Genomic DNA, 22,006 nt, shown 5'->3' with positions numbered 1-22,006 from the left:
ACAAATGCTTTTTTCTCTCTAATGTCTCAGTTCTAGTGATTGGTTTCTTTTCACAGGTTAAATATTTTCAGAGTGATTTGCAAATGGATGGTGTCTGTCCCTTTAAGTTTGAAGAGACAAGGTGGGTGAGGGAATGTCTTTTATTGGACCAGCTTCTGTTGGGGAGAGAGACAAGAAACTGATCCAATAAAAGAGATTCCCTCCCTCACCTTGTCTCTCTAATACGCTGGGACCAACATGGCTACAATAATGCGGCAAACAACTGTTAAATTTAACACTTTTGGGAGTTCCTTCTCTATACCCTTTAGACAGCTGGGAGATTAGCCATTGTTTTTGTTTGTTTGTTTGTTTGTTTTTTGAAGCAGTGAGCACCCACAAATCCCAGAGAAGTCAAAGGGAGCAGTGGGTTCTCAGACCACCTTTGGAAAGGGAAAATTAAGCCATGCCATTGACTTCAGTGGGGATTGGATCAAGGCTTAGCCCTGGTGAGAGATACCATCACTGGATAAGATTTGCAATTGGAATCTATGACAGTGTAACTAATTAGTGATAACAGAGCAATTAGCAATTGCCCCTGGGGTTACATACAATGTGAGACTGAGGCACCAAGTAAGTGTTTCTCTTCAGAGCCTACAGTAAACCAGAATGCTCTGTCCTGGAAAACCCATGAGCAAGTGTTCTGTGTTTGCTTGGATTATATCTTGCCTGCTACCTTGGAGATTTACTGGTTAGACATAGCAGGAACCAGTAAAGCAATATGGCCTTGATTTTTTTTTTTTTTTTAAAGACAGTTTGTGGATTTGTCAGCTTTATAAATAAGTGCTGGAGTATTCTGCAGTAATGCCTCAGAATAGGACAGTTTACAATGGTGCAGTGTTGGGAGCTCTTACTAGGAAATATTGCAGTGTTTTATATAAAATATGTTCAAATTGAGCTGAACACTCCCCAAATCACTGGGTTTATCTGTATCATTTTCACCAATTAGTGGTTGACCCGCTCTGCTACAAGCGCCTTTAGGCAACAAAAAGGTTGTTCCCTCACACTGAATATGCTGTGAGTTACTGTCTGTATATGGCATTAAATTAATCTGAACAAATCCATGAGCCTCACCCCAAATCTCAGAGCCTACATACAGTAATAGCTCTCATGGTCTCCTGCATATTCCCTCCCCCCCCCCACACACACCCCACACCATTTCTGGCAGGCTAGAAAGCTGTGGCCTTGTCTACAATCTGTACTTTCACCACCATAGCACCATGATGCAAACCCCTAGGGTAGATCCCCCACCTAAAAACTGACTTGCATTGATACATCTCATCCTGGTTTGACAATCTAAGGGTTTGTCTATGCATGAAGTTAACTATCGGTCAAGCTAAACAGGAACAAGGTGCTCCTATTCCAGAATAATAGTATCCACACATGGAGCTATTCAGGAATAGCTGTTCCTGAATAACTCCATGAGTAGAAAGAAAAGGAGTACTTGTGGCACCTTAGAGACTAACCAATTTATTTGAGCATGAGCTTTCGTGAGCTACAGCTCACTTCATGTGAGCTGTAGCTCACGAAAGCTCATGCTCAAATAAATTGGTTAGTCTCTAAGGTGCCACAAGTACTCCTTTTCTTTTTGCAAATACAGACTAACACAGCTGTTACTCTGATCCATGAGTAGAGAAACCTAAGAAGAGTCTAAATTCTGCTGAGAGATTACATTGGGTTTGAACAGGTAAGGATTGCAGATTATAGTACTAAAACATACAATTTGGCATCACCACTCTGGACTGACACATTCAAACAGATTATGGCCCTTGAAATTACATTACTTTCTGCAAGTTTTGCAGTGCTGCTGCTACACTGCTGTAGTCTAGACACTCAGTAGTCAGGGAAGGAGGTTTTCCATCATTAGTAAATCCACCCCCTTGAGAGGCAGTAGCCAGGTGGAGAAAACAATTCTTCCATTGATTTAGCAGTGTCTGTACCGAGGCTCAAGTCTGCTTAATTACATCTCTCAGGTGCATGGATTTTCTTCCAGTTTTCAAGCTCTGTACAAAGGCACAGGCTTATGATCCTCATTTTACTGAAGGGGAAACTGAGGCACAGCACAGCTTAGCATTGTGCAGTGTAGCAGCAGTGTTAAGGTTCCTCATAGGACCAACACAAGCGTGATAAGTCCCCTCTACGCACCACTGAGTCTCCTGTTCAAACACCAGCTACAGCTGCTGCCGGTTATACCCATTCTCACTCCTAACCTTCCCTACCGCCTAGCTGTGTAAAGCCAGGGCGGCACTGCAGCTCAGGGCTGAACTGCACAGTCCTTAAAGGGGACTTCGAGCCCCCATCTGCACTCCAACCCCTTAACTATTAAGTCGGAGGAAAGGTGGCCCAGCCCTGAACGTTGGCTCATGTATCTAGAGCCCATCCCTTTCCATGGAGGTATAGGCGTGGTCTAGGCTTTATATAGACCAGGTGGGCGGGAAACGGCTACAGAGTGGGCGTGGTTTGTGCTATATGTAGAGGGGGCGGGGCTAGCAGCCGCTCTACTCAGGTGCGCGGCGCTGCAGGTACCGCCGCTATGGCGTACAGCTGCGGGCGCTGCGCACTTTTCCTGCTTGGGGCTCTGGCTCTGGACGCGGCCGGGCTAGTGTTGGTGCTGGTGGGGTCGGTGGTGCAGCCGAGCCGGGCTGGGCGGCCGTATGGGGACTGCCTGGTGCTGTCCGGGGCGCTGCTGCTCTTCCTCTCGCTGCTCTGCTGGCTGCTGTGGTACGCGGGGAACCTGCGCGGGGTGCCGGCCTCTGAGCTGCCCCCGGGGGCCCGCAGCCCCGGGCAGCTGCCACGCTCTAGCCTGCTCCGCCTGGCTAGCAAGCTCTCGGAGCGCCTGTCCCAGCGCCGCCCGCCGCTGCCCGGCCCTTCCCCGCCGGCCCCCGGGTCGCTGGAGCTCCGCCGCCTGTGCGCCATGGAGAGCCCGGGGACCGGCTGGTGTGAGAGTCCGCCCGCGGCGCCCGGAGAGGCAGGTAACCGCCCGTGCCCTCCGCTGCCGCACACACAGCAGGGCGAGCCCCCGGTGGCCGCGGACGCGGTGCCGAGCTGGTAGCTGGCACAGGACCCTCGGGACGCAGCGCGGGTCCGCTGGCGCCGCAGGGGCGCAGAGTTTCCAGCGCAGGAGCTGTGTACCGGGCAGGGCGAGCCTGGAGCGCAGGCCTGGGTCCCCAGCTGGAACAGCCAGGCGGTCCTATGGGGTGATGCCCGATGGTGGCTGGCTGTACAAGCCACAGGGGCCGGGACTCGAACCTAGATGTTCTCTGAGCCCCTGCTCAGCCCGCTAGACCCTGCTGCCTCTGAGGGTGAGGTTGCTGAGGAGAGAACAGCAAAGGAGCCCAAGAAGGTCCTGTGGCAGTATCTGTTTAACCCTTTAGTGAGCAGAAACTCTCTTGCACCTTACACACCCCCTACCCAGTCTTTTGGCCGGCAGTATAGGAAAAGCCACTTTTGTAAGGACACCAATTCCTTGGCTGACTTGAACCAAAGCAACTGCTCCCCTCTGTGACCTGTCTGGAAGCTGTACCAACAGTGGTATGTCTAGCATAGATGCCTCACTATTTTCTTCTGTGTCAGATCAATAGATGGCCCCTGGGTGACCAGATTGGACTGTGGCCTATGTAAACTGATATTGTTCAATTACTGCGGCAAGGGGATGGATGCTTTAAGTAGCATTAGAGAGCGTTTACTGAAGAGACCAGTACATCTGTACTTAAGGTCCAATGCTTATGCCCATTTATTTCCAGTGTTTTCTAGCCACTGCTGTGGATGCCCTGGTGTGAGTCCCACTGTAAAATACAATTTACATTGATGCAGTGGTTTGGGCACCAGCAGAGCTTGTGCAAGCTTCAAACAATATGGAAAATGTTACGGCTCTGAATGAACTGGAGTATTTAATATGGTGTTTTATATGCCTGCTAGCTGCTCTTGCACACTGACTCAACTTGCCTTGAGTTGTACCTTAAGGGAAAACCCTGTGTTGTAACAAATTAGCGCTGTTGCTTTAGGACGAAAGGGTCTGTCACTGTTTTCCAGATCCGTCTTCGGTGGATTTCTTGGAGTGCAGCTAAATAGTTCTTCAGAAATAGCTATTTTGCTTTAAATTCACCCCCTACCTTCTTCCAGAATAACTTTGGTGTGTAGCCAAACTCATAATATATTTCCAATCTCATGGGATTTCAGTCTAGAGAGGAAGATGAGGTGACTGCTTTGTAAAATCCTTGACAGTCAGCCTGGGGTGTAATGGGGACTTCTCTCAGCTGGCTTCCAGCTGTATGTTAATGTCTTTGGCTGGCATATGAATGGTGCTGATCTCTCACTCAGCTGTGTGAAATGTCTCAGGGCTGCTGGACTTCCCCTTCCACACCCCAAGGATTTGTATCAGCAGGGTGCAGGGGAATGGAAGAAATCTGAATGCTATTACAAAGCTACTTTGCAAATTGGTGTCATTCTAAACAGACTAGATCACAGGTTTTGAGGTTCCTACCTCCTCCTCTACATAGGTGTTTGAAGCAACTATCATGTTAATCAACTCCAGTTCTTTAAGGAACCCTTGCCTAGTTCCACTTCCCTGACACAGAAATACATCTAAAGCTCAATGTTTAAGCTCTTTTCCAATTTGTGTCTTTAGATGTAGATCTAGATCTCATGTGCCATACTATTCTGTTTTTCACTAGCATGTTGGATGCTGTTGCCCACAAAGGGAGAATATAACAAGCAAAAACCTCAGCATCTCTTCCCTACTTGTTTACTACCTTTAGAAATATTAAGAATGTCACTTCTGGTCAAAGCTGTCCTTTTCCTGAAGGTCCTATGGGGGTTAGAGCATGAGCTTTGTGCACACTGAATTTAACAGACTGATCAAGGGGACAAAAGTTTAGAAACAATGTTCTAAAAGATTCTTGTGATGTCATAATTTCACTAATTCTCCAGTCACTGGAATCTTCCAGGGTGGACCAGACTGGAACTTCTAGTGTTTTGAAAGCAGTTGTATAGATCTATTATAGCAGAATAACCATCTCCCTCTCAAGGCTGGTCTACACTGGAAATTTATACTGGCATAGCTCCATCTCCCGGGTATGGAAGATCCACACATCTGAGGGATGTAGCTCTAGTGACTTAACCCGGATGTCCATGGTGCTAGGTCACTAGAAGAATTCTTCTGTCCGCTTAGGCCTAGTCTAGACTAGAAAATTAGACCGGTTTAACGGTCAGCCAGGGGTGTAAAAATCCACCCCCTGAGCAGTGTAGTTAAGCCAATCGAAGTCCCAGTGTAGACAGCAGTAGGTTGACAGAAGAGTTTGTCTGGTGACTTAGCACCTACCTACTCTTGGGGTTGGGAAGGTGGATCACTTATGCTGATAAGAGAATCCTTCCATTGTAGGCAGTGTCCACACTGGAGTGCTACAACAGCACAGCTGTAGTGGTGTAAGTGTAGACCTAGCCTAACTCTAATATTCGTTCTTGCAATGAAACCCTCTGCACAGCAAGAATGCATTGTGGAGTTGACCATACTGATGTACTTTTACATAGTTTTAAACTGGCCTTGACCAGGTGCTCACCAGAGCTAGGACCCTGCAGCACTAGTACTTGGCCCAACTTAGTCTCTACTCATCCTGCACCGTAGCATGTCCGTGGCTTTCTGGCTAGATGTCAAACATGGAGAATAAGAGTAGACAAAACTGCTTCTCTCATACCCAGCTTCTCCCTGCCTCAGCTGATGGCCAGAGATCTGATCGATCTCTAATGCAGAAAACCTAAAAATTGTTAAAATAACACTTCACACTGCGTGTGCAGATGCTGTTTCTGATACTGACTGCTTCTTCCATCTGTCCTGATGCTTGCAAACATTGAAGGCAGTAGTGCTTCAATAGAGTCCTCTGAGTTACTAAGGTGAACTTTGGGAATGGATGAATGGAAACCAATCAAGTTGTACCTTTGCTTTCTAGAATACCTGGAAATATTGTCCTCGTGCATACTCACCACTCGTGTGGAATCTTGAGCTGGAAGAATCCTGGTTGGAGTTGTCAAGCTGTCTGGTGGAGGATGCTCATTTTGCTAAGGCCGTTCTGCCGAAGTGTTATACTTCACAGCCTTTTAAAACTGAAATGTGCACAGATGTGATTGCTGACCTAGGACATGTGCTCACACAATAGGGATCTCTTGAGACTGGTCAATGACTTCAGAATTGCATCTTCATTAAGCATTTTCACAAGCCGAGCCTTAAGTAAAGTTTATTTATTTTGTATGCCATTATTTTTTTATATTGCCCCAGTATGTATGACATCCTCTGTGTACAGTGTTTACCTCTTGTATGTGATGTATGAGACCCATGTTGAGACTTGCTCCTTTGAAGTAATATTCACCAATTCTTTATGCTGTCTTCCTAATGTTTACAGGTATTACAGTTTAATTTTATGTGCAGCTCTTTATATAAGAGGACTGGGACCTTGAGTTTTTAAATATTAAAATTATATTTATTGAGAACATGATGGATAGATTGAAATATTCCAAACAGCCCTGTGAACTGGTGTCATGCGAAATGTTTTTCTAGACTTTGTCCCTCGTGGAAGGGAATGAGGGATGGGTCTTACGGAAAACAGAGTGTGTGGTAATGTAATTACTGTTGTCATGTATACAGGCTGAATTAACAGTGCATGGAGAGAAACTGCCTGAATGTAGGCAAACTTCTGAGTGCATGACTCTGCCACCTTACTACTCCCTTAATGGAGATGGTTTTTAAAGTAGTTTTAAAACAGATTTTTCCAAGGCTTAGAACTGTCAAAGGAGGGTAGGTTTTCAGTGGATTATCAAAGGCACCTCTCTGCCAAGTTTTAAGTCCCTGCTCCAAAGCAAGGACGTGTTAGTGTCTCAGCAAAACAGCTCCAAGAATCTCTTGGGCACAAATCAAACAATGGGGTTTTTTTACCCTCTAGCCTCCTTCTTTAAAATGGCTGAAATGTCAAAAAACTCTGGCAAAGGGGCTGCTGTGGAGAACTTCAACCTGAATAGCTGGAGTTTGGCAAAATTAACAGGTGAATAGGCTCTTACAGGGGAAAGTATTAGGTAACCTTAGCCTGGGATAGGGCTGCCTGCTCCTCTGAGGAACGGGTACCCTGGTGAGGATTGGGTGTGTTTAGTGACCTCTCCAAACCTGTGCGCTTCAGAGGAGCTGAGTAAAGACCCATTAAGTGAAAGAACAGAAAAGCAAGTCCGAGAGGGAACTTTCTGTACCACCCAATCAGTGCTGGGGCTCCCCTATCCTCTGCTGGCTCTGGCAAGGGACACTAGAAGTGATGCTGAAGGGCTTAGAAAGCAAATGTGCAAAACCTCCTGCTCTTTCTTTACTCTAGCTGTGGGGAGGAGAGGCAGGACAGGGCACAGCAGTATCAATTCACAGGCCTAAGAATAATTCCTAGAAAAATCTTGTCGTGATTGAAAAATTGTCCGTGATGGAGAATCCACCACAGGCCTTGGTAAAATGTTTCAATGGTTAATTACTTACTGATAAAAGTATGCCTTATTTCCACTCTGGAATCTAGTTTCAGTGTCCAAATATGGGATTGTTAGACCTTTCTCTGCTAGAGTGAAGAGTCCATTACTTAATTTGCCCCTCATGTGCATACTTATAGCCTAATCAATTGTTCTTCCTCACTGCCCATCCACACCAAGAGTAAACTAGGGCTGCCTGTATCCTACCAGTGCTCCTGGCCTCTTGCTGGCTATCTCTGCTGTTCTGAGTCCACTCCAAGCTCCTGAGATGTGATTACAGAGCCCAGCTCTCTGTGAGTTTTCATGCTCCATCCCTGAGAATGGCAACTGATGGCATAGTGCAGCTTACCCCTTAGAATAGCTGGGCACAGTGCTCTCTGGGTGGAGGAGCTGCTGGTGGCCTGGGACTATGGGGAGCTGGATTCAATTCCTGCTGTTCCACTGACCTCCTGTGGGACCTGGGCAAGGGCCTGGATTGCCAAAGGATTTAGGAGCTGGCAGATGCCTAGTGGGATTTTCAAATAAAGCCTTGGCCCCTTTAATACACACATGTGCAGTCTTTGCTTCCTTTAGGTGTAAGGCAAGAGATCCTCCTGCACCTATCACAGGTGCTTTAGAAAAGCCCTGTATCTACAGCTTTAGGCACCTAAATACCTTCAAAAATCTGCTTCTTATTTCTTCTGCAGCCTCCATTCTCCAGGGGCGTTGTAAGGATAAGAGTGTTCGGCATTCAGGGGCTACTGGGGTGGTGCCCCACAAGTTCCAAGATCAGTCTCTTCATCCAGGCTTTCCTTAGGGTATAGGCAAGGCCCCTGGCTCCATGTGGGCTCTGAGCATGAGGCTAGGCAAGAGGAGAGCTTGATGAACTGTTTCCCCTGTGTATGGAGGAGTGTTGGCTACCAGGCTCCTGGGATCTAATGCAGCAAGGGATCATGGTGGGGAGAGGGTGCATGGGAGGGTGAAAGATCAGGAGGGATTTAATAGTATGCTCCTCTTTTAAAAACACACACACCTGTAAACATAGACAATGTCCAGACTAGGCAACAAGCAAAAGCAGTGAGTATAGGTGGAGAGTGAGATTCTCCCTCCCCCTCACCCCCGAGGTCATGTGCCCTGGCCCAGGCTGAGATAACCTGGTAGGATGTATTGAAAACTCATTGTCCAGGCAGTATCCTGTGTAACCTTCGATTTAAATATTTTCAGTTCAAATTTCAAGTGGAAGTAATACCAATAACCAAATCAACTTCTTTAGGTTCTGACCTCTGGGGTAGTTACAAATAATTTACTGTAGGGGAGAATAAAGAGACAATGTGTGATGGAATCAAAGACTTTATTTCAAAGAGAATAGTTGGTTAAAGCAAACAGGAATTACAGTACAACCCTATGCTGCAATTCTTCTCACATTCCAAGATGAAGTAGTTCATGCAGGGGTGATTAGTCCTGGACAAAAAGAATGGGTCTGTAATCCTTTGTCGTCTTTTCGCTAATGGTATGGTGATGGTGGAGGAGTGTGCTAATCTTAAAATTAGCATGCTACCCTTCCTAAGATCACTATTCTCCCAAAACAGTCCCGTTTCAGCTAACGCTGTGATTAAAATCAGTTAGAACCAAACACGTTTACAACATGACCTGGGGTTATGTCTAACTTGCCTTGAAGCTATCTTGCTTGACTTCACCCACAATTTTTGACTTTATCCACAGTTTATCAGGCCACACTATTATCAAGCCTAAACGTTGGCCCTGATCCCTGGTCTCGACTTACTTTTCAGCATATTTCTATTTAACAGGGGTATGTCTACACTACGAAATTAGGTCGAATTTATAGAAGTCGGTTTTTTTGAAATCGGTTTTATATATTCGAGTGTGTGTGTCCCCACAGAAAATGCTCTAAAGTGCATTAAGTGCATTAACTCGGCGGAGCGCTTCCACAGTACCGAGGCAAGCGTCGACTTCTGGAGCGTTGCACTGTGGGTAGCTATCCCACAGTTCCCGCAGTCTCCGCTGCCCATTGGAATTCTGGGTTGATATCCCAATGCCTGATGCAGCAAAAAACATTGTCGCAGGTGGTTCTGGGTACATGTCGTCAGGACCCCGTTCCCACCCTCCCTCCCCCCGTGAAAGCAAGGGCAGACAATCATTTCGCGCCTTTTTTGTCTGCTGCCAGCCAAAGATGTAAAGGATCGATGGAGTGGGTCAGAACAAGACATAGACCAGATTTGTTTTGGACTCATTTTCCTCCTCCCCTGTCTAGATCACACTGCAGTCAGTCACAGAGAAGGCGCAGCGAGGTTAATCTAGCCATGTATCAATCAGAGGCCAGGCTAACCTCCTTGTTCCAATAAGAACGATAACTTTGGTGCACCATTTCTTATTGGAACCCTCCGTGCAGTCCTGTCTGAAATACTCCTTGATGTACAGGCACACCCTTTGTTGATTTTAGCTCCCTGAAGCCAACCCTGTAAGCCGTGTCGTCAGTCGCCCCTCCCTCCGTCAGAGCAACGGCAGACAATCGTTCCGCGCCTTCTTTCTGTGCGGACGCCATACCAAGGCAAGCATGGAGGCCGCTGAGCTCATTTTGGCAATTAGGAGCACATTAAACACCACACGCATTATCCAGCAATATATGCAGCACCAGAACATGGCAACGCGATACCGGGCGAGGAGGCGACGTCAGCGCGGTCCCGTGAGTGATCAGGACATGGACACAGATTTCTCTGAAAGCATGGGCCCTGCCAATGCATGCATCATGGTGCTAATGGGGCAGGTTCATGCTGTGGAACGCCGACTCTGGGCTCGGGAAACAAGCACAGACTGGTGGGACCGCATAGTGTTGCAGGTCTGGGACGATTCCCAGTGGCTGCGAAACTTTCGCATGCGTAAGGGCACTTTCATGGAACTTTGTGACTTGCTTTCCCCTGCCCTGAAGCGCATGAATACCAGGATGAGAGCAGCCCTCACAGTTGAGAAGCGAGTGGCGATAGCCCTGTGGAAGCTTGCAACGCCAGACAGCTACCGGTCAGTTGGGAATCAATTTGGAGTGGGCAAATCTACTGTGGGGGCTGCTGTGATGCAAGTAGCTCACGCAATCAAAGATCTGCTGATATCAAGGGTAGTGACCCTGGGAAATGTGCAGGTCATAGTGGATGGCTTTGCTGCAATGGGATTCCCTAACTGTGGTGGGGCTATAGACGGAACCCATATCCCTATCTTGGCACCAGAGCACCAAGCCGGCGAGTACATAAACCGCAAGGGGTACTTTTCGATAATGCTGCAAGCTCTGGTGGATCACAAGGGACGTTTCACCAACATCAACGTGGGATGGCCGGGAAAGGTGCATGACGCTCGCATCTTCAGGAACTCTGGTCTGTTTCAAAAGCTGCAGGAAGGGACTTTCTTCCCAGACCAGAAAATAACTGTTGGGGATGTTGAAATGCCTATATGTATCCTTGGGGACCCAGCCTACCCCTTAATGCCATGGCTCATGAAGCCGTACACAGGCAGCCTGGACAGTGGTCAGGAGCTGTTCAACTACAGGCTGAGCAAGTGCAGAATGGTGGTAGAATGTGCATTTGGACGTTTAAAGGCGCGCTGGCGCAGTTTACTGACTCGCTTAGACCTCAGCGAAACCAATATTCCCACTGTTATTACTGCTTGCTGTGTGCTCCACAATATCTGTGAGAGTAAGGGGGAGACGTTTATGGCGGGGTGGGAGATTGAGGCAAATCGCCTGGCTGCTGGTTACGCGCAGCCAGACACCAGGGCGGTTAGAAGAGCTCAGGAGGGCGCGGCACGCATCAGAGAAGCTTTGAAAACCAGTTTCATGACTGGCCAGGCTACAGTGTGAAAGTTCTGTTTGTTTCTCCCTGATGAAACCCCCCGCCCCTTGGTTCACTCTTCTTCCCTGTAAGCTAACCACCCTCCCCTCCTCCCTTTAATCACCGCTTGCAGAGGCAATAAAGTCATTGCTGCTTCACAGTCATGCATTCGTTATTCATTCATCACACAAATAGGGGGATGACTACCAAGGTATCCCAGGAGGGGTGGTGGAGGAGGGAAGGAAAATGCCACACAGCACATTAAGCACAGCACTTTAAAAGTTTACAACTTTAAAATTTATTGAATGACAGCCTTCTTTTTTTTGGGCAATCCTCTGTTGTGGAGTCGCTGGTTGGCCGGAGGCCCCCCCACCGCGTTCTTGGGCGTCTGGGTGTGGAGGCTATGGAACTTGGGGAGGAGGGCGGTTGGTTACAGAGGGGCAGCAGTGGCAGTCTGTGCTCCAGCTGCCTTTGCTGCAGCTCAACCATACACTGGAGCATTCTGGTTTGGTCCTGCAGCAGCCTCAGCATTGAATCCTGCCTTTTCTCATCACGCTGCCGCGACATTTGAGCTTCAGCCCTGTCTTCTGCCCGCCACTTACTCTCTTCAGCTCTCCACCTCTCCTCCCGGTCATTTTGTGCTTTCCTGCACTCTGACATTATTTGCCTCCACGCATTCGTCTGTGCTCTGTCAGTGTGGGAGGACAGCATTAGCTCGGAGAACATTTCATCTCGAGTGCGTTTTTTTTTCTTTCTAAGCTTCACTAGCCTCTGGGAAGGAGAAGATCCTGTGATCATTGAAACACATCCAGCTGGTGGAGAAAAAAAAGGGACAGCAGTATTTAAAAACACACATTTTATAAAACAGTGGCTACACTCTTTCAGGGTAAACCTTGCTGTTAACATTACATACATAGCACATGTGCTTTCGTTACAAGGTCGCATTTTGCCTCCTCCCACCGCGTGACTACCCCCTCAACCCTCCCCCCTCCCCGTGGCTAACAGCGGGGAACATTTCTGTTCAGCCACAGGCAAACAGCCCAGCAGGAATGTGTCCCTGAAGAAAAGCACCCTATTTCAACCAGGTGACCATGAATTATATCTCACTCTCCTGAGGATAACACAGAGAGAGAAAGAACGGATTTTGGTTGAATGCCAGCAAACATACACTGCAATGCTTTGTTCTACAGTGATTCCCGAGTATGTGTTACTGGCCTGGAGTGATAAAAGTGTCCTACCATGAAGGACGAAATAAGGCTGCCCTCCCCAGAAACCTTTTGCAAAGGCTTTAGGACTACATCTAGGAGAACCGCAAATGCCAGGGCAAAGTAATCCTTTCACATGCTTGCTTTTAAACCATGTATAGCATTTTAAAAGGTACACTCACCAGAGGTCCCTTCTCCGCCTGCTGGGTCCAGGAGGCAGCCTTGGGTGGATTCGGGGGGTACTGGCTCCAGGTCTAGGGTGAGAAACAGTTCCTGGCTGTCGGGAAAACCGGTTTCTCCGCTTGCTTGCTGTGAGCCATCTACAACCTCCTCCTCCTCCTCATCTTCTTCGTCCCCAAAACCTGCTTCCGTATTGCCTCCATCTCCATTGAAGGAGTCAAACAACACGGCTGGGGTAGTGGTGGCTGAACCCCCTAAAATGGCATGCAGCTCATCATAGAAGCGGCATGTTTGGGGCTCTGACCCAGAGCGGTTGTTCGCCTCTCTGGTTTTCTGGTAGGCTTGCCTCAGCTCCTTCAGTTTCACGCGGCACTGCTTCGGGTCCCTGTTATGGCCTCTGTCCTTCATGCCCTGGGAGATTTTCACAAAGGTTTTGGCATTTCGAAAACTGGAACGGAGTTCTGATAGCACGGATTCCTCTCCCCAAACAGCGATCAGATCCCGTACCTCCCGTTCGGTCCATGCTGGAGCTCTTTTGCGATTCTGGGACTCCATCATGGTCACCTGTGCTGATGAGCTCTGCATGGTCACCTGCAGCTTGCCATGCTGGCCAAACAGGAAATGAGATTCAAAAGTTCGCGGTTCTTTTCCTGTCTACCTGGCCAGTGCATCTGAGTTGAGAGTGCTGTCCAGAGCGGTCAGAATGGAGCACTCTGGGATAGCTCCCGGAGGCCAATAACATCGAATTGTGTCCACAGTACCCCAAATTCGAGCTGGGAACGTCGATTTAAGCGCTAATCCACTTGTCAGGGGTGGAGTAAGGAAATCAATTTTAAGAGCCCTTTAAGTCGAATTAAAGGGCTTCACTGTGTGGACGGGTGCAGGTTTAAATCGATTTAACGCTGCTAAATTCGACCTAAAGTCCTAGTGTAGACCAGGGCATAGACAAACCTCACTTCTTTAGGCTGGTAACCCTGCCATGCGGTGAAGTATGGTGTAGAGTCAAGGCTTTAGAAATACTCCCCACGTGTCTGGGTTGTGGGATGATGCTGGTGTTGGCTTGATACAGAAGGACTCCAACATGTGCACCCACCTGCATTTTGGTTTTTATTTTATTTTGTTTTCATGACAGCCCTAGAGAGGGAACTTCTCAGCCAACATCCCCAAAAGCCCTGATGCTGGGATTGCAGTGGGAGAGGGAGAAATGCTATGAGCTCCCTGCTTTATGTGTGACCAGCCCTTGGTAAGTCTGGGTGCCTGAATCTGTTTCAGTAAAAGACAAAAGTCCCAGTGACATGGATGGAGGAAGAGATGGACCCAAAGGAAGGTCCTGCTAATAATACTTGCCCTCAAGAACTGATTTTAGTGCTAAACTTTTCACCGCAAGAAACCATCTCTCTAACAGACTAGGCGCCTGTAGGTCCCCTCTTGTGCTGCCTGCACAGCACAGTAGACAGCTGAAGGAAAGAACAGCCTCAAACTGGCTTTGCAGCCTCTTACTCTGCTAGGCTAGAATCTGTTGTTACTTTGTTTCCTGTGCAGGATGATGCTGGTCCGCTGGGCACAAAGCGGTGCTGTCACTTCCATTCCCTGCTGTGAGCTCTGAAAGCCAGAGTGCATCCTAGAAGGAATAATACATGAGCGCTGGGTAATCTAAAATCTCATCAGTTACACTTGAAAGCAGCTCTTCCCTCTCTGATAGGAAAATCAGTATTTACTGCTGCCATTAGAACATCCGAGGCAATGCAGCTTGCCTCAATTAATAACTGGTAAGGCAATATCATTCCATATGCCAAGCAATCATCTGCTCAGCAATTCCGGACAGCGGCTGTGATTCAAAGGAACCCTGGTGTATTTAGATCTTTTAGCTACAGTCAGCAACTGGCAAAAGCCAGTGGGCGGGGAAGGATGCACGCAGTGGTTTTGTGTGTGTGGTGGGTATAGGAGATTGTCTCTTAAGACTTACAGCTAGGCAGATAAGGGAAAGTAATAAAAGTCTGAAAGTATTTAATGTGTGTATATTCTCAGCAGTGCTGGTAGTGACTCCTGTAGTTGTTACTCAGCACTGTCCATTATAAGACCCCATTTTCAAATTATTATAACTGCCAAATTCAAACCATTTGGGCTGAAATTTCCCAGGCCCGGGTGTCCACCTCCACTATAGTGGTTGGACCCTGTCTGAGAATGAGGCTGGAGAAAATGTGGTGTTTTGCCTGTGTTCAAAATAATTAAATTCTTGCCATTGTTTCACTGAGATGCTCTCGTGCCCCCATGCTTTGGATCAGGGACTCTCTCTCTCTCTCTGTGTACATGCTTGCAAGTGATGTTTGTGTCAAGGATCTGCCTTTTGCCATCTCTGGAATAACTTGGCCTAAATTTGGCCAAATTATAAACCTTTGAAAAAATCTCAGCTCACATTTGCTCCATAGTGACTTCTTAGAGTTTGCACTGAGGTTCCCTCTGCACTGAGCATGTGCCACCCCCTCAGCTCCTGTGTATGGACCAGGACTATGCATGTGACATCCCCAAAGAGCAACTGAGCATGCTCCACCCCAGGGCTGAGCTGTGCTTTCTTCGCAATTGCTCCAGAGCTGAGAGCAGGGTTCTTGGTGCCCCCTTTGCTGGCACCCAGGCAGTGTGAAAGGCGAAAGCCACTGGACTCAGATGCAGAGGGGGAGGATCAGGGAGGCAGAGAAGAAACACCGGGAAGGGGCTGAGGAGCTAGGGAGAGTTAGGTGCAAGAGCTGGGAGGGGGAACAGAGCAGGAGCAGATGGCAGCAGAGGTGCAGGAGGCATGGAACATGGAAAGGAGTTGGGGCAAAGGAGGAGGGCAGAGCCAGAAGCAAGGGAGGAAGTGGTAAGACAAGCAGGAGCTGAGATGATCCCATCGGAGGCAGCAGGGATAGGAGCTGGGGCGGGGGCAGAAGAGGCTGTAAACACTAGCGCAGCATTCCTTTGCTGTTCAGAAAACAGCTGTGAAACCTGCTGGCAAAGTCCCCATCACCCTCTAATAACAGGTCCACATAGAAGGTAACAACCTTCTACTACTACCAGTTACTCTGTTAACTCAAGTGTTAGAGGACCATGGATCTGAAGATTCCAAACTCTGCTGATGACCCAGGTGAAGACTCAATATGGTTTTACAGGATGGAATTTTGGGGAAGGTTTGGTTTGTTTGTTTTTTCAATTTTTAAGTTTAAAAGTAAGAAATTGTTATAAAACAAAGTTACAAGAACATTATGAAGGTCGAAAAGTCAAGCCTTCAGAAGTTAGGAAAAGCCAGCATTAAGGTTGCCCATGTAAACTTAATTCAGCCTCCTTATGCATATGTATGATGCAGCTGGAGGATGCTCAAAAGAGGTGGGTATTCTTATAGCAACAGCCACCTCCATGTTCCAGTCCCTTCAGCTGCCTCTATGGTAATGTCACAACATCAAGTTTACCACAAAGCTGCGGATCTATAGACTAGAGCCATGCTTATAACAGCTCTATTGTATGGCAGTGAAACGTGGACTGAGGAAGGCTGAAGAGCCGCAGACTGATGTTTTCAATTCTCGTCATCTTCACCACCTGCTCCATATTAAGTGGCAGGACAAGATCAATGGTGAGGATTTTCGTCGCTGAACCCTGCAACTGCCCTCATCAGCACTGGCTCAGGTTCCGCAGCTTTATTGGCATGAACGTATGATGAGGATGGAAGGCCAATGAATTACGAAGCATGTTTACCAAGGAATGCTGCCACACGGCCACCAGTCACGTGGTCACCCATAGCTATGGTGGTGCAATAAGGCCGCTAGTGATTCCCACAGACACATCCAGCCAGACCATCTTTAGAACCTAGCTGGAGCTCGATCGAGATGGCGCTTGATCTTCAAGGAGGTTACGTCCCTTTGTGATTTGCTTGGGTGATGATGATATGGTTTTTTATTCCATAATCACACACTCTTTTCCCGCCCCACCCCCGCCCGGACCCTGCCTCATTCAGTGCACAGGGAGGACAGCACCCCATGAATAAGCATGAATTGAATATTTTATTGTATCCTTGTCAGTCAGTGCATGGCCCCAGGCGCTATCTACTGCACACCATCCAAACCCTGCTCTGAACACAGGGCTAGTAATTCCCTCCTGGGCTTTTCTCTGGCACTAATCACGTAGTACTGCATGCATCAAAACATTGCTGAATTTAGCTCCACAGCCCCCCGGGAACATGAGGGGGTGCTTTCATCCCCATTTTACAGACCCAGCACATGGGCACAGGAGGATTAACGTAGGGAACATACGCTAATTTGGGGGGCCCAATTTGAAATGCCTAGGGCCTGGTTTTTCAGAGCATTTAGCATTTAGTAGCACTATATTTGTTCAAAGCTCTGCTCCCACTGCCTGCAGTGGCATGGCAAGAGTGCTCAGCGCTTCTGCAAGTCAGATCCCACATGCCTCAAGTTGGGCACCCAGAAAATGAGGATCACCCAATTAGTGTGAAAAATTAGGTTTCAGTGACTTGTCCAGCATAACAGAGGAACTCTGTGGCACAGGCAGGGGTAAAATCTCCTTCCCCTGGGCAACATTCAATTGCCTTAACCATGAGACCATCTTTTTCTTCCTGCAATCTCCCGCCTCATTCACTGCACACCTTCCAACTTCTCCAACAAATGCGGCTGGAGGCCTACAGACAGCAGCCTCCCTCGCCGCACGTTCCCAGAGCACCGCCCATTCTGTGCACTGAACGAGGCAGGGATCTTATGGAAATAGCATATGACCACGTAATTCAAGACTGTATCCCAGTAGTTTTCAACTTTTTTTCATTTGTGTACCCCTAAAAAATTCCAAATGGAGGTGCGGAGCCCTTTAGAAATCTTAGATATGGGGATCCGCAGGCCACAGGTTGAAAACTACTGTTCTATGCTTACACCCTTCCTTGGACCCCTTAAACGTAGTTTGCGTACCCCCAGGGGTCGATGGATCACAGGCTGTATGCTAATGAACTTTACAACTAAGGTTGGATCGGCAACCTGAATTTTGGCATTTCCTACATTTTGAGTGCGTGACTTGGAAACCTAAATAACATTCCTTTAATGTATAACAACCAAAAAAACCTGTGTATCTACAATCAGCCTTGCCAGTCTCTTCTGTAGATGTACTGGCCCAGTCACAAAATCTCCTCCTACCTTGATGACAGGGAAAGCATTTATACTTGCCTTGCCCAATTGCGAAGACAAGGAGAATTTTACATGGCTGATTACATTGCATGCACTGGGGGAGCTGGCTGGCTAGCTGTCCAGCAGGATCCAACTGTTGTGACTTATGATACACTCCTCTAACTGCCATCAGCGTGAATACAAATGGTCGCCAGCTACCACTTGGCACGTGTATTGCAATTTAGTTTTATTACATGCATCCTAACATTTCTTGGTCCATCTGGATGCAGAGCCCACCACATCTCCTAACCCCACACAGATCCTGGCTACTAGAACTCATGGCCATTGGTTCCAGAAACCCAGCTTGCCAACTACTGATCTCAAAGAGACACTTCACTGGCTGCTGGTCACAGCGAGACTCCTCTATACAGGCCGTCAGCCTCCATCACAAACTGCTGAGCACTTAAAGTGCTGCATCTGTGTTTTATCAGCAGAGGGCAGTGATGCAGTGACGCTCCAGCCAGCACATTGTGGGTTGAGCCTATGCTGAGCTGGGGCAATCGCAATCTGAAGGTTTCCTTGACAAGATGAGGGAGATTCCTACCCTTGCCTTCATCGGACTCACCCCACAGACCCAGTGGAGAAGAGAATCCATCCCCAGGCTCGACGGTAGTCAGCCACAGGGAAGCACAGAAAAGGGAGAGGTGGCTGGCCTCTTGAGCTGTTCTCACAGGAGAGAATCATAGAATATCAGGGGTGGAAGGGACCTCATCCAGTCCAACCCCCTGCTCAAAGCAAGACCAATCCCCAATTTTTTTGGCCCAGATCCCTAAATGGCCCCCTCAAGGATTGAACTCACAACCCTGGGTTTAGCAGGCCAATGCTCAAACCACTGAGGTATCCCTCCCCCTGCTACAGGGCTCATTATAATCTCCTCTGTGTAGGTTCTTATTCTGTGCCCATCACCATGGCATCTGAGCACCTTCCAGAGATTCCTTAAGCAACATGACCACTACCTGTTGCATTGTTCCTTTCCCCCTGTTCCTCTCCCCAGGATGGGGAGTCAATGGGGGTATTTGTAAAATGCTAGGAGCTTTTATTAGCTGGGGCAGTGCGAAGAAGAGAACTTTGCACTGGGAGCAGAGCAGAGTGAGGTAGTTCTTAGCCCCTGCAGTGGTGAGTGCCACAGATTCGGCCCAACCTCTGAGAATGCTCTGTCCCCTGCACCAAGCCTCTGCCCCTTCAAGGTGAACAATTCCTTGTGCTGGAGGAGTGGAGATGACAACTGCAGTCCGCATCCCTGTTTACAGGGTGATCTGTTAGATATCCTGGGCCCAGCTTGTTAGGCGTCGTGAAGATAAGCACCAAGACCTTGGACTTGACACACTCCGGTATTTTATGGGATGTCAGTTTCGTGAGCAGAGGACATGTACAGAGCTGATGCCACACAGTGAGGTGCTCCCGCATCCAGGTGACCAGACACTGCAGAAGTGACTATGAATGTGTAGCACGGAGGGACATGCAGATGGGCAAAAGCAGTGCCGCCCAGAGGATTCAGGGGGCCTGGGGCAAAGCAATTTTGGCAGCCCCTTCCATAAAAAAAAGTTGTAATACTATAGTATTCTGCGGGGCCTGGGGCAAATTGCCCCACTTCCCCCCCTCACACCCCACGCTGGGGCGGCCCTGGCTAAAGGGCTGGATTCCAATGCTTCCAGCTGAACCTGCCAGCAACCATTACAAAGAGGAAAAGCATTGCTCCCCTGTATGGCTCCCAGGTGTCCCCTTCATGGCTGAAGCCTCTCACCCCTCTTATCTCAAGGAGCCGATAAACGCCCCATTAGTCATTTCAACTGGGATTTTCAAAGGAGCCTCTGGGAATTTAGGTACCTAAATTCCATTGAAAGGATTCGGGGAGCCACCCTCCTGCACCCTCCTTTAAAAATCCCAACAGTCATTGCTGATAGATGCACTGGAGCCATCCACCCAGTGCACCTACTCTGAGTGACTGGCTGGCTCTGAACTAGAGATAAGTGAGTAATAATTATGCTCAGCTCTTACACAGATAGTGTTCAGTCTGAAAGCACTTTACAAAGGAGGTCTGTATTATTATTCCTATTTTACACATGGGGAAACTGAGGCACGGGGTGGCTGACTGACTGTGCAAGGTCATCCAGCAGGCCAGTGGCTGAGCCAGGAATAGACCCTAGCTCTCCTGCACCCTAGGCCAATGGATGCTCCACTAGGCCACCCCACCTCTAGTAAATACTAATGCTAGCAAGTTCTCCTTTGCCTCCCTACCTGAGCAGCAATATAACCTTCTTCCTTTCTGAGGATTGGGTGGGAGGGTGATTTTTTTTTTCAAATTAAACTCTGTGTTTCAAACAATCACTCTGAATTCTCTCTCCATACCGTGCTCTGTGGAGAGACACAGGCAAGAAAAGCTACTCTGGGTTTTCTGTCTTAACTACATGAAAGTCTGCAGTTAAATAAATATTTACGGGCTCATCCTAGCCAAAGATATTGCCATGTAGCTTTCATTCGCCTGTTCACATTCTTGCTCTGCCAGACTAATATGTAACCCAGGGAAGGAACATTCACTGTTTCCTTTGAAAAACTGGTTCCCTCTTGCCACATTTTTCTGCAAACCTGCTCTGGGCCAGCTCAGAGAGATAGTGTTTTCCACTACCATCTCCTTTCCAGGAGTGTCAGCGACAGAGAGATACAGGCAGAGTGCTTGCCTCTATTTCATTTATTTATTTTTAATATTCTTGTTTTGTTCCATAGCAAAGTGCAGCTGGTTGCACAGTTTCAATCCTTAAGTGGTGTTGAGTGAAGATCTGGAACCATCAGGATTCATTTCTAAGCACGTAAGCAATTTTATTCAGACCTTCGTATTTCTTTTATCGCTACTGCTATCAACACATTGCTCCCCTTTTCTTTGCTTCTCAAATGCTCCTGAATGCAAGCTCTCCCTCCCATAGCAAATCAAAGGTGGAAGCCTCCTCCATGCATTATTATATGCCGGATTCCCAAAATCCAACCCCAGGGTTGCCTCATTGAAACACTTGGTTCACTAAAAGCAACTGATGGAACATTCTGCTTCTGACGCAACTGTGTAACACTCAGATTGCTATTGTTTCTGTTGGATCCTGAAGTTGTGTCTGTGGCAACAGTTATGATACAAAGGAGCCCTCTGCCAATCTGCTGGGCACAAAGTTCTTGCCCATCTCATACCCACCCACTGCCACAATTATCTGTCCTGGCCCCCTAGTTCTGGGTCCATCTAAGCAGCCACAGTTTGGACAGCCGTGGAGTTTGCACCCTCTGCCATGCAACGCACCGCGGGTTGTATCCAGAAAGGGCCAAACCATGTAAGATTTTGAAATCTTTGATTCTCCAGAGTCAAAGGGCCTGATTCTGATCTCAAACACGCTGAGTTTACACCTGTCTAACCACACTGGCTGGCCATGTAGACAGGTTCTGAGATGCCTTGTGGGAGGGGATGCTGAGCTCCAGAAGCCTCCATTCCTCCAGGAACTGTCAAAACCTGTCCCCTACCCGGGCAGCATTATACTGACAGGGATGAGATTTGGAGGGTGTTTTTCTTAGAAAGGGAAAGAGGACCGATGGGTTAAACCCTGATCCCTTCTTCCTCTATGCTTGTGGACCAGCTCGTACCCAAGAAGATGAGTCATCCCTGCTTCCTTATTGGTGGCCGTAGGGACAAAAGAAGGCCTGGGTTTGTGGAGAACACTGAGCACCATCTTTGACTGATTTTGAGAAGAGACTTCTGACCCTTTGGCTCTGCCATTGCCTTGTCTACAAGCACCCCAGGAAGCACAATCCCATGATCAAGGACAGAAGCAGCATTGCTGGGGCGTTGTCCTCCCATGGCCTTTGTGAAACAAGACCGAGGGGGACGGATCATGCTGAGGAGTGAATGGTGTCAAGGAATGTGCCTGCCACAGAGACGTCTCCATGGCTCCCTTTCTGTGCTCCAACAAAAGGTGTTTGCCTTGGGCTGAGCATTTCCGACTGTTGGCCCGGACCACCGCTACCCTCGGGAAGGGAGAGGCGTCTACCACTCTTTGTGTAGCTGAATCTGATGCCTCCATGTTCCTAAGAAAGCTTCAGCTGAACAGCCTGT

At 48.1% G+C, this 22,006-nt stretch overlaps 2 protein-coding genes across 2 annotated transcripts; one reads left to right on the top strand and one right to left on the bottom strand.

The window, feature by feature from the left end:
• The first annotated feature begins 2,569 nt into the window (after window positions 1-2,569).
• TMEM238L (transmembrane protein 238 like) lies at window positions 2,570-6,034 on the top strand. The gene is made up of 2 exons (XM_073310764.1): window positions 2,570-3,008; window positions 5,982-6,034. The coding sequence occupies exons 1-2, from the start codon at window positions 2,570-2,572 to the stop codon at window positions 6,032-6,034; spliced, it is 492 nt and encodes a 163-aa protein (XP_073166865.1).
• Window positions 6,035-7,376: 1,342 nt separating this feature from the next.
• LOC140898054 (uncharacterized) lies at window positions 7,377-13,373 on the bottom strand. The gene is made up of 3 exons (XM_073311495.1): window positions 12,727-13,373; window positions 11,826-12,151; window positions 7,377-7,385 (listed from the first exon to the last, which is right to left on the bottom strand). The coding sequence occupies exons 1-3, from the start codon at window positions 13,307-13,309 to the stop codon at window positions 7,377-7,379; spliced, it is 918 nt and encodes a 305-aa protein (XP_073167596.1). The 5' UTR covers window positions 13,310-13,373.
• Between the last annotated feature and the right edge of the window lie 8,633 nt (window positions 13,374-22,006).

The sequence above is a fragment of the Lepidochelys kempii genome, chromosome 14 (genome assembly GCF_965140265.1).
Source record: "Lepidochelys kempii isolate rLepKem1 chromosome 14, rLepKem1.hap2, whole genome shotgun sequence".
Lineage (NCBI taxonomy): Eukaryota > Metazoa > Chordata > Testudines > Cheloniidae > Lepidochelys > Lepidochelys kempii.
Note: the sequence above shows the minus strand (reverse complement) of the source record. Positions and strands in the feature narration are given on the sequence as shown.

What these genes read in the sequence shown, in the direction of transcription:
- LOC140898054 (XM_073311495.1), bottom strand. Translation starts at nt 13,309, where the DNA reads ATGCAGAGCTCATCAGCACAGGTGACCATGATGGAGTCCCAGAATCGC. An exon ending in AGGCGGAGAAGGGACCTCTG is followed by an intron (nt 12,152 to 12,726) that starts GTGAGTGTACCT and finishes TTTCTCCACCAG; the next exon opens with CTGGATGTGTTTCAATGATC.
- TMEM238L (XM_073310764.1), top strand. Translation starts at nt 2,570, where the DNA reads ATGGCGTACAGCTGCGGGCGCTGCGCACTTTTCCTGCTTGGGGCTCTG. An exon ending in CGCGGCGCCCGGAGAGGCAG is followed by an intron (nt 3,009 to 5,981) that starts GTAACCGCCCGT and finishes TTTGCTTTCTAG; the next exon opens with AATACCTGGAAATATTGTCC.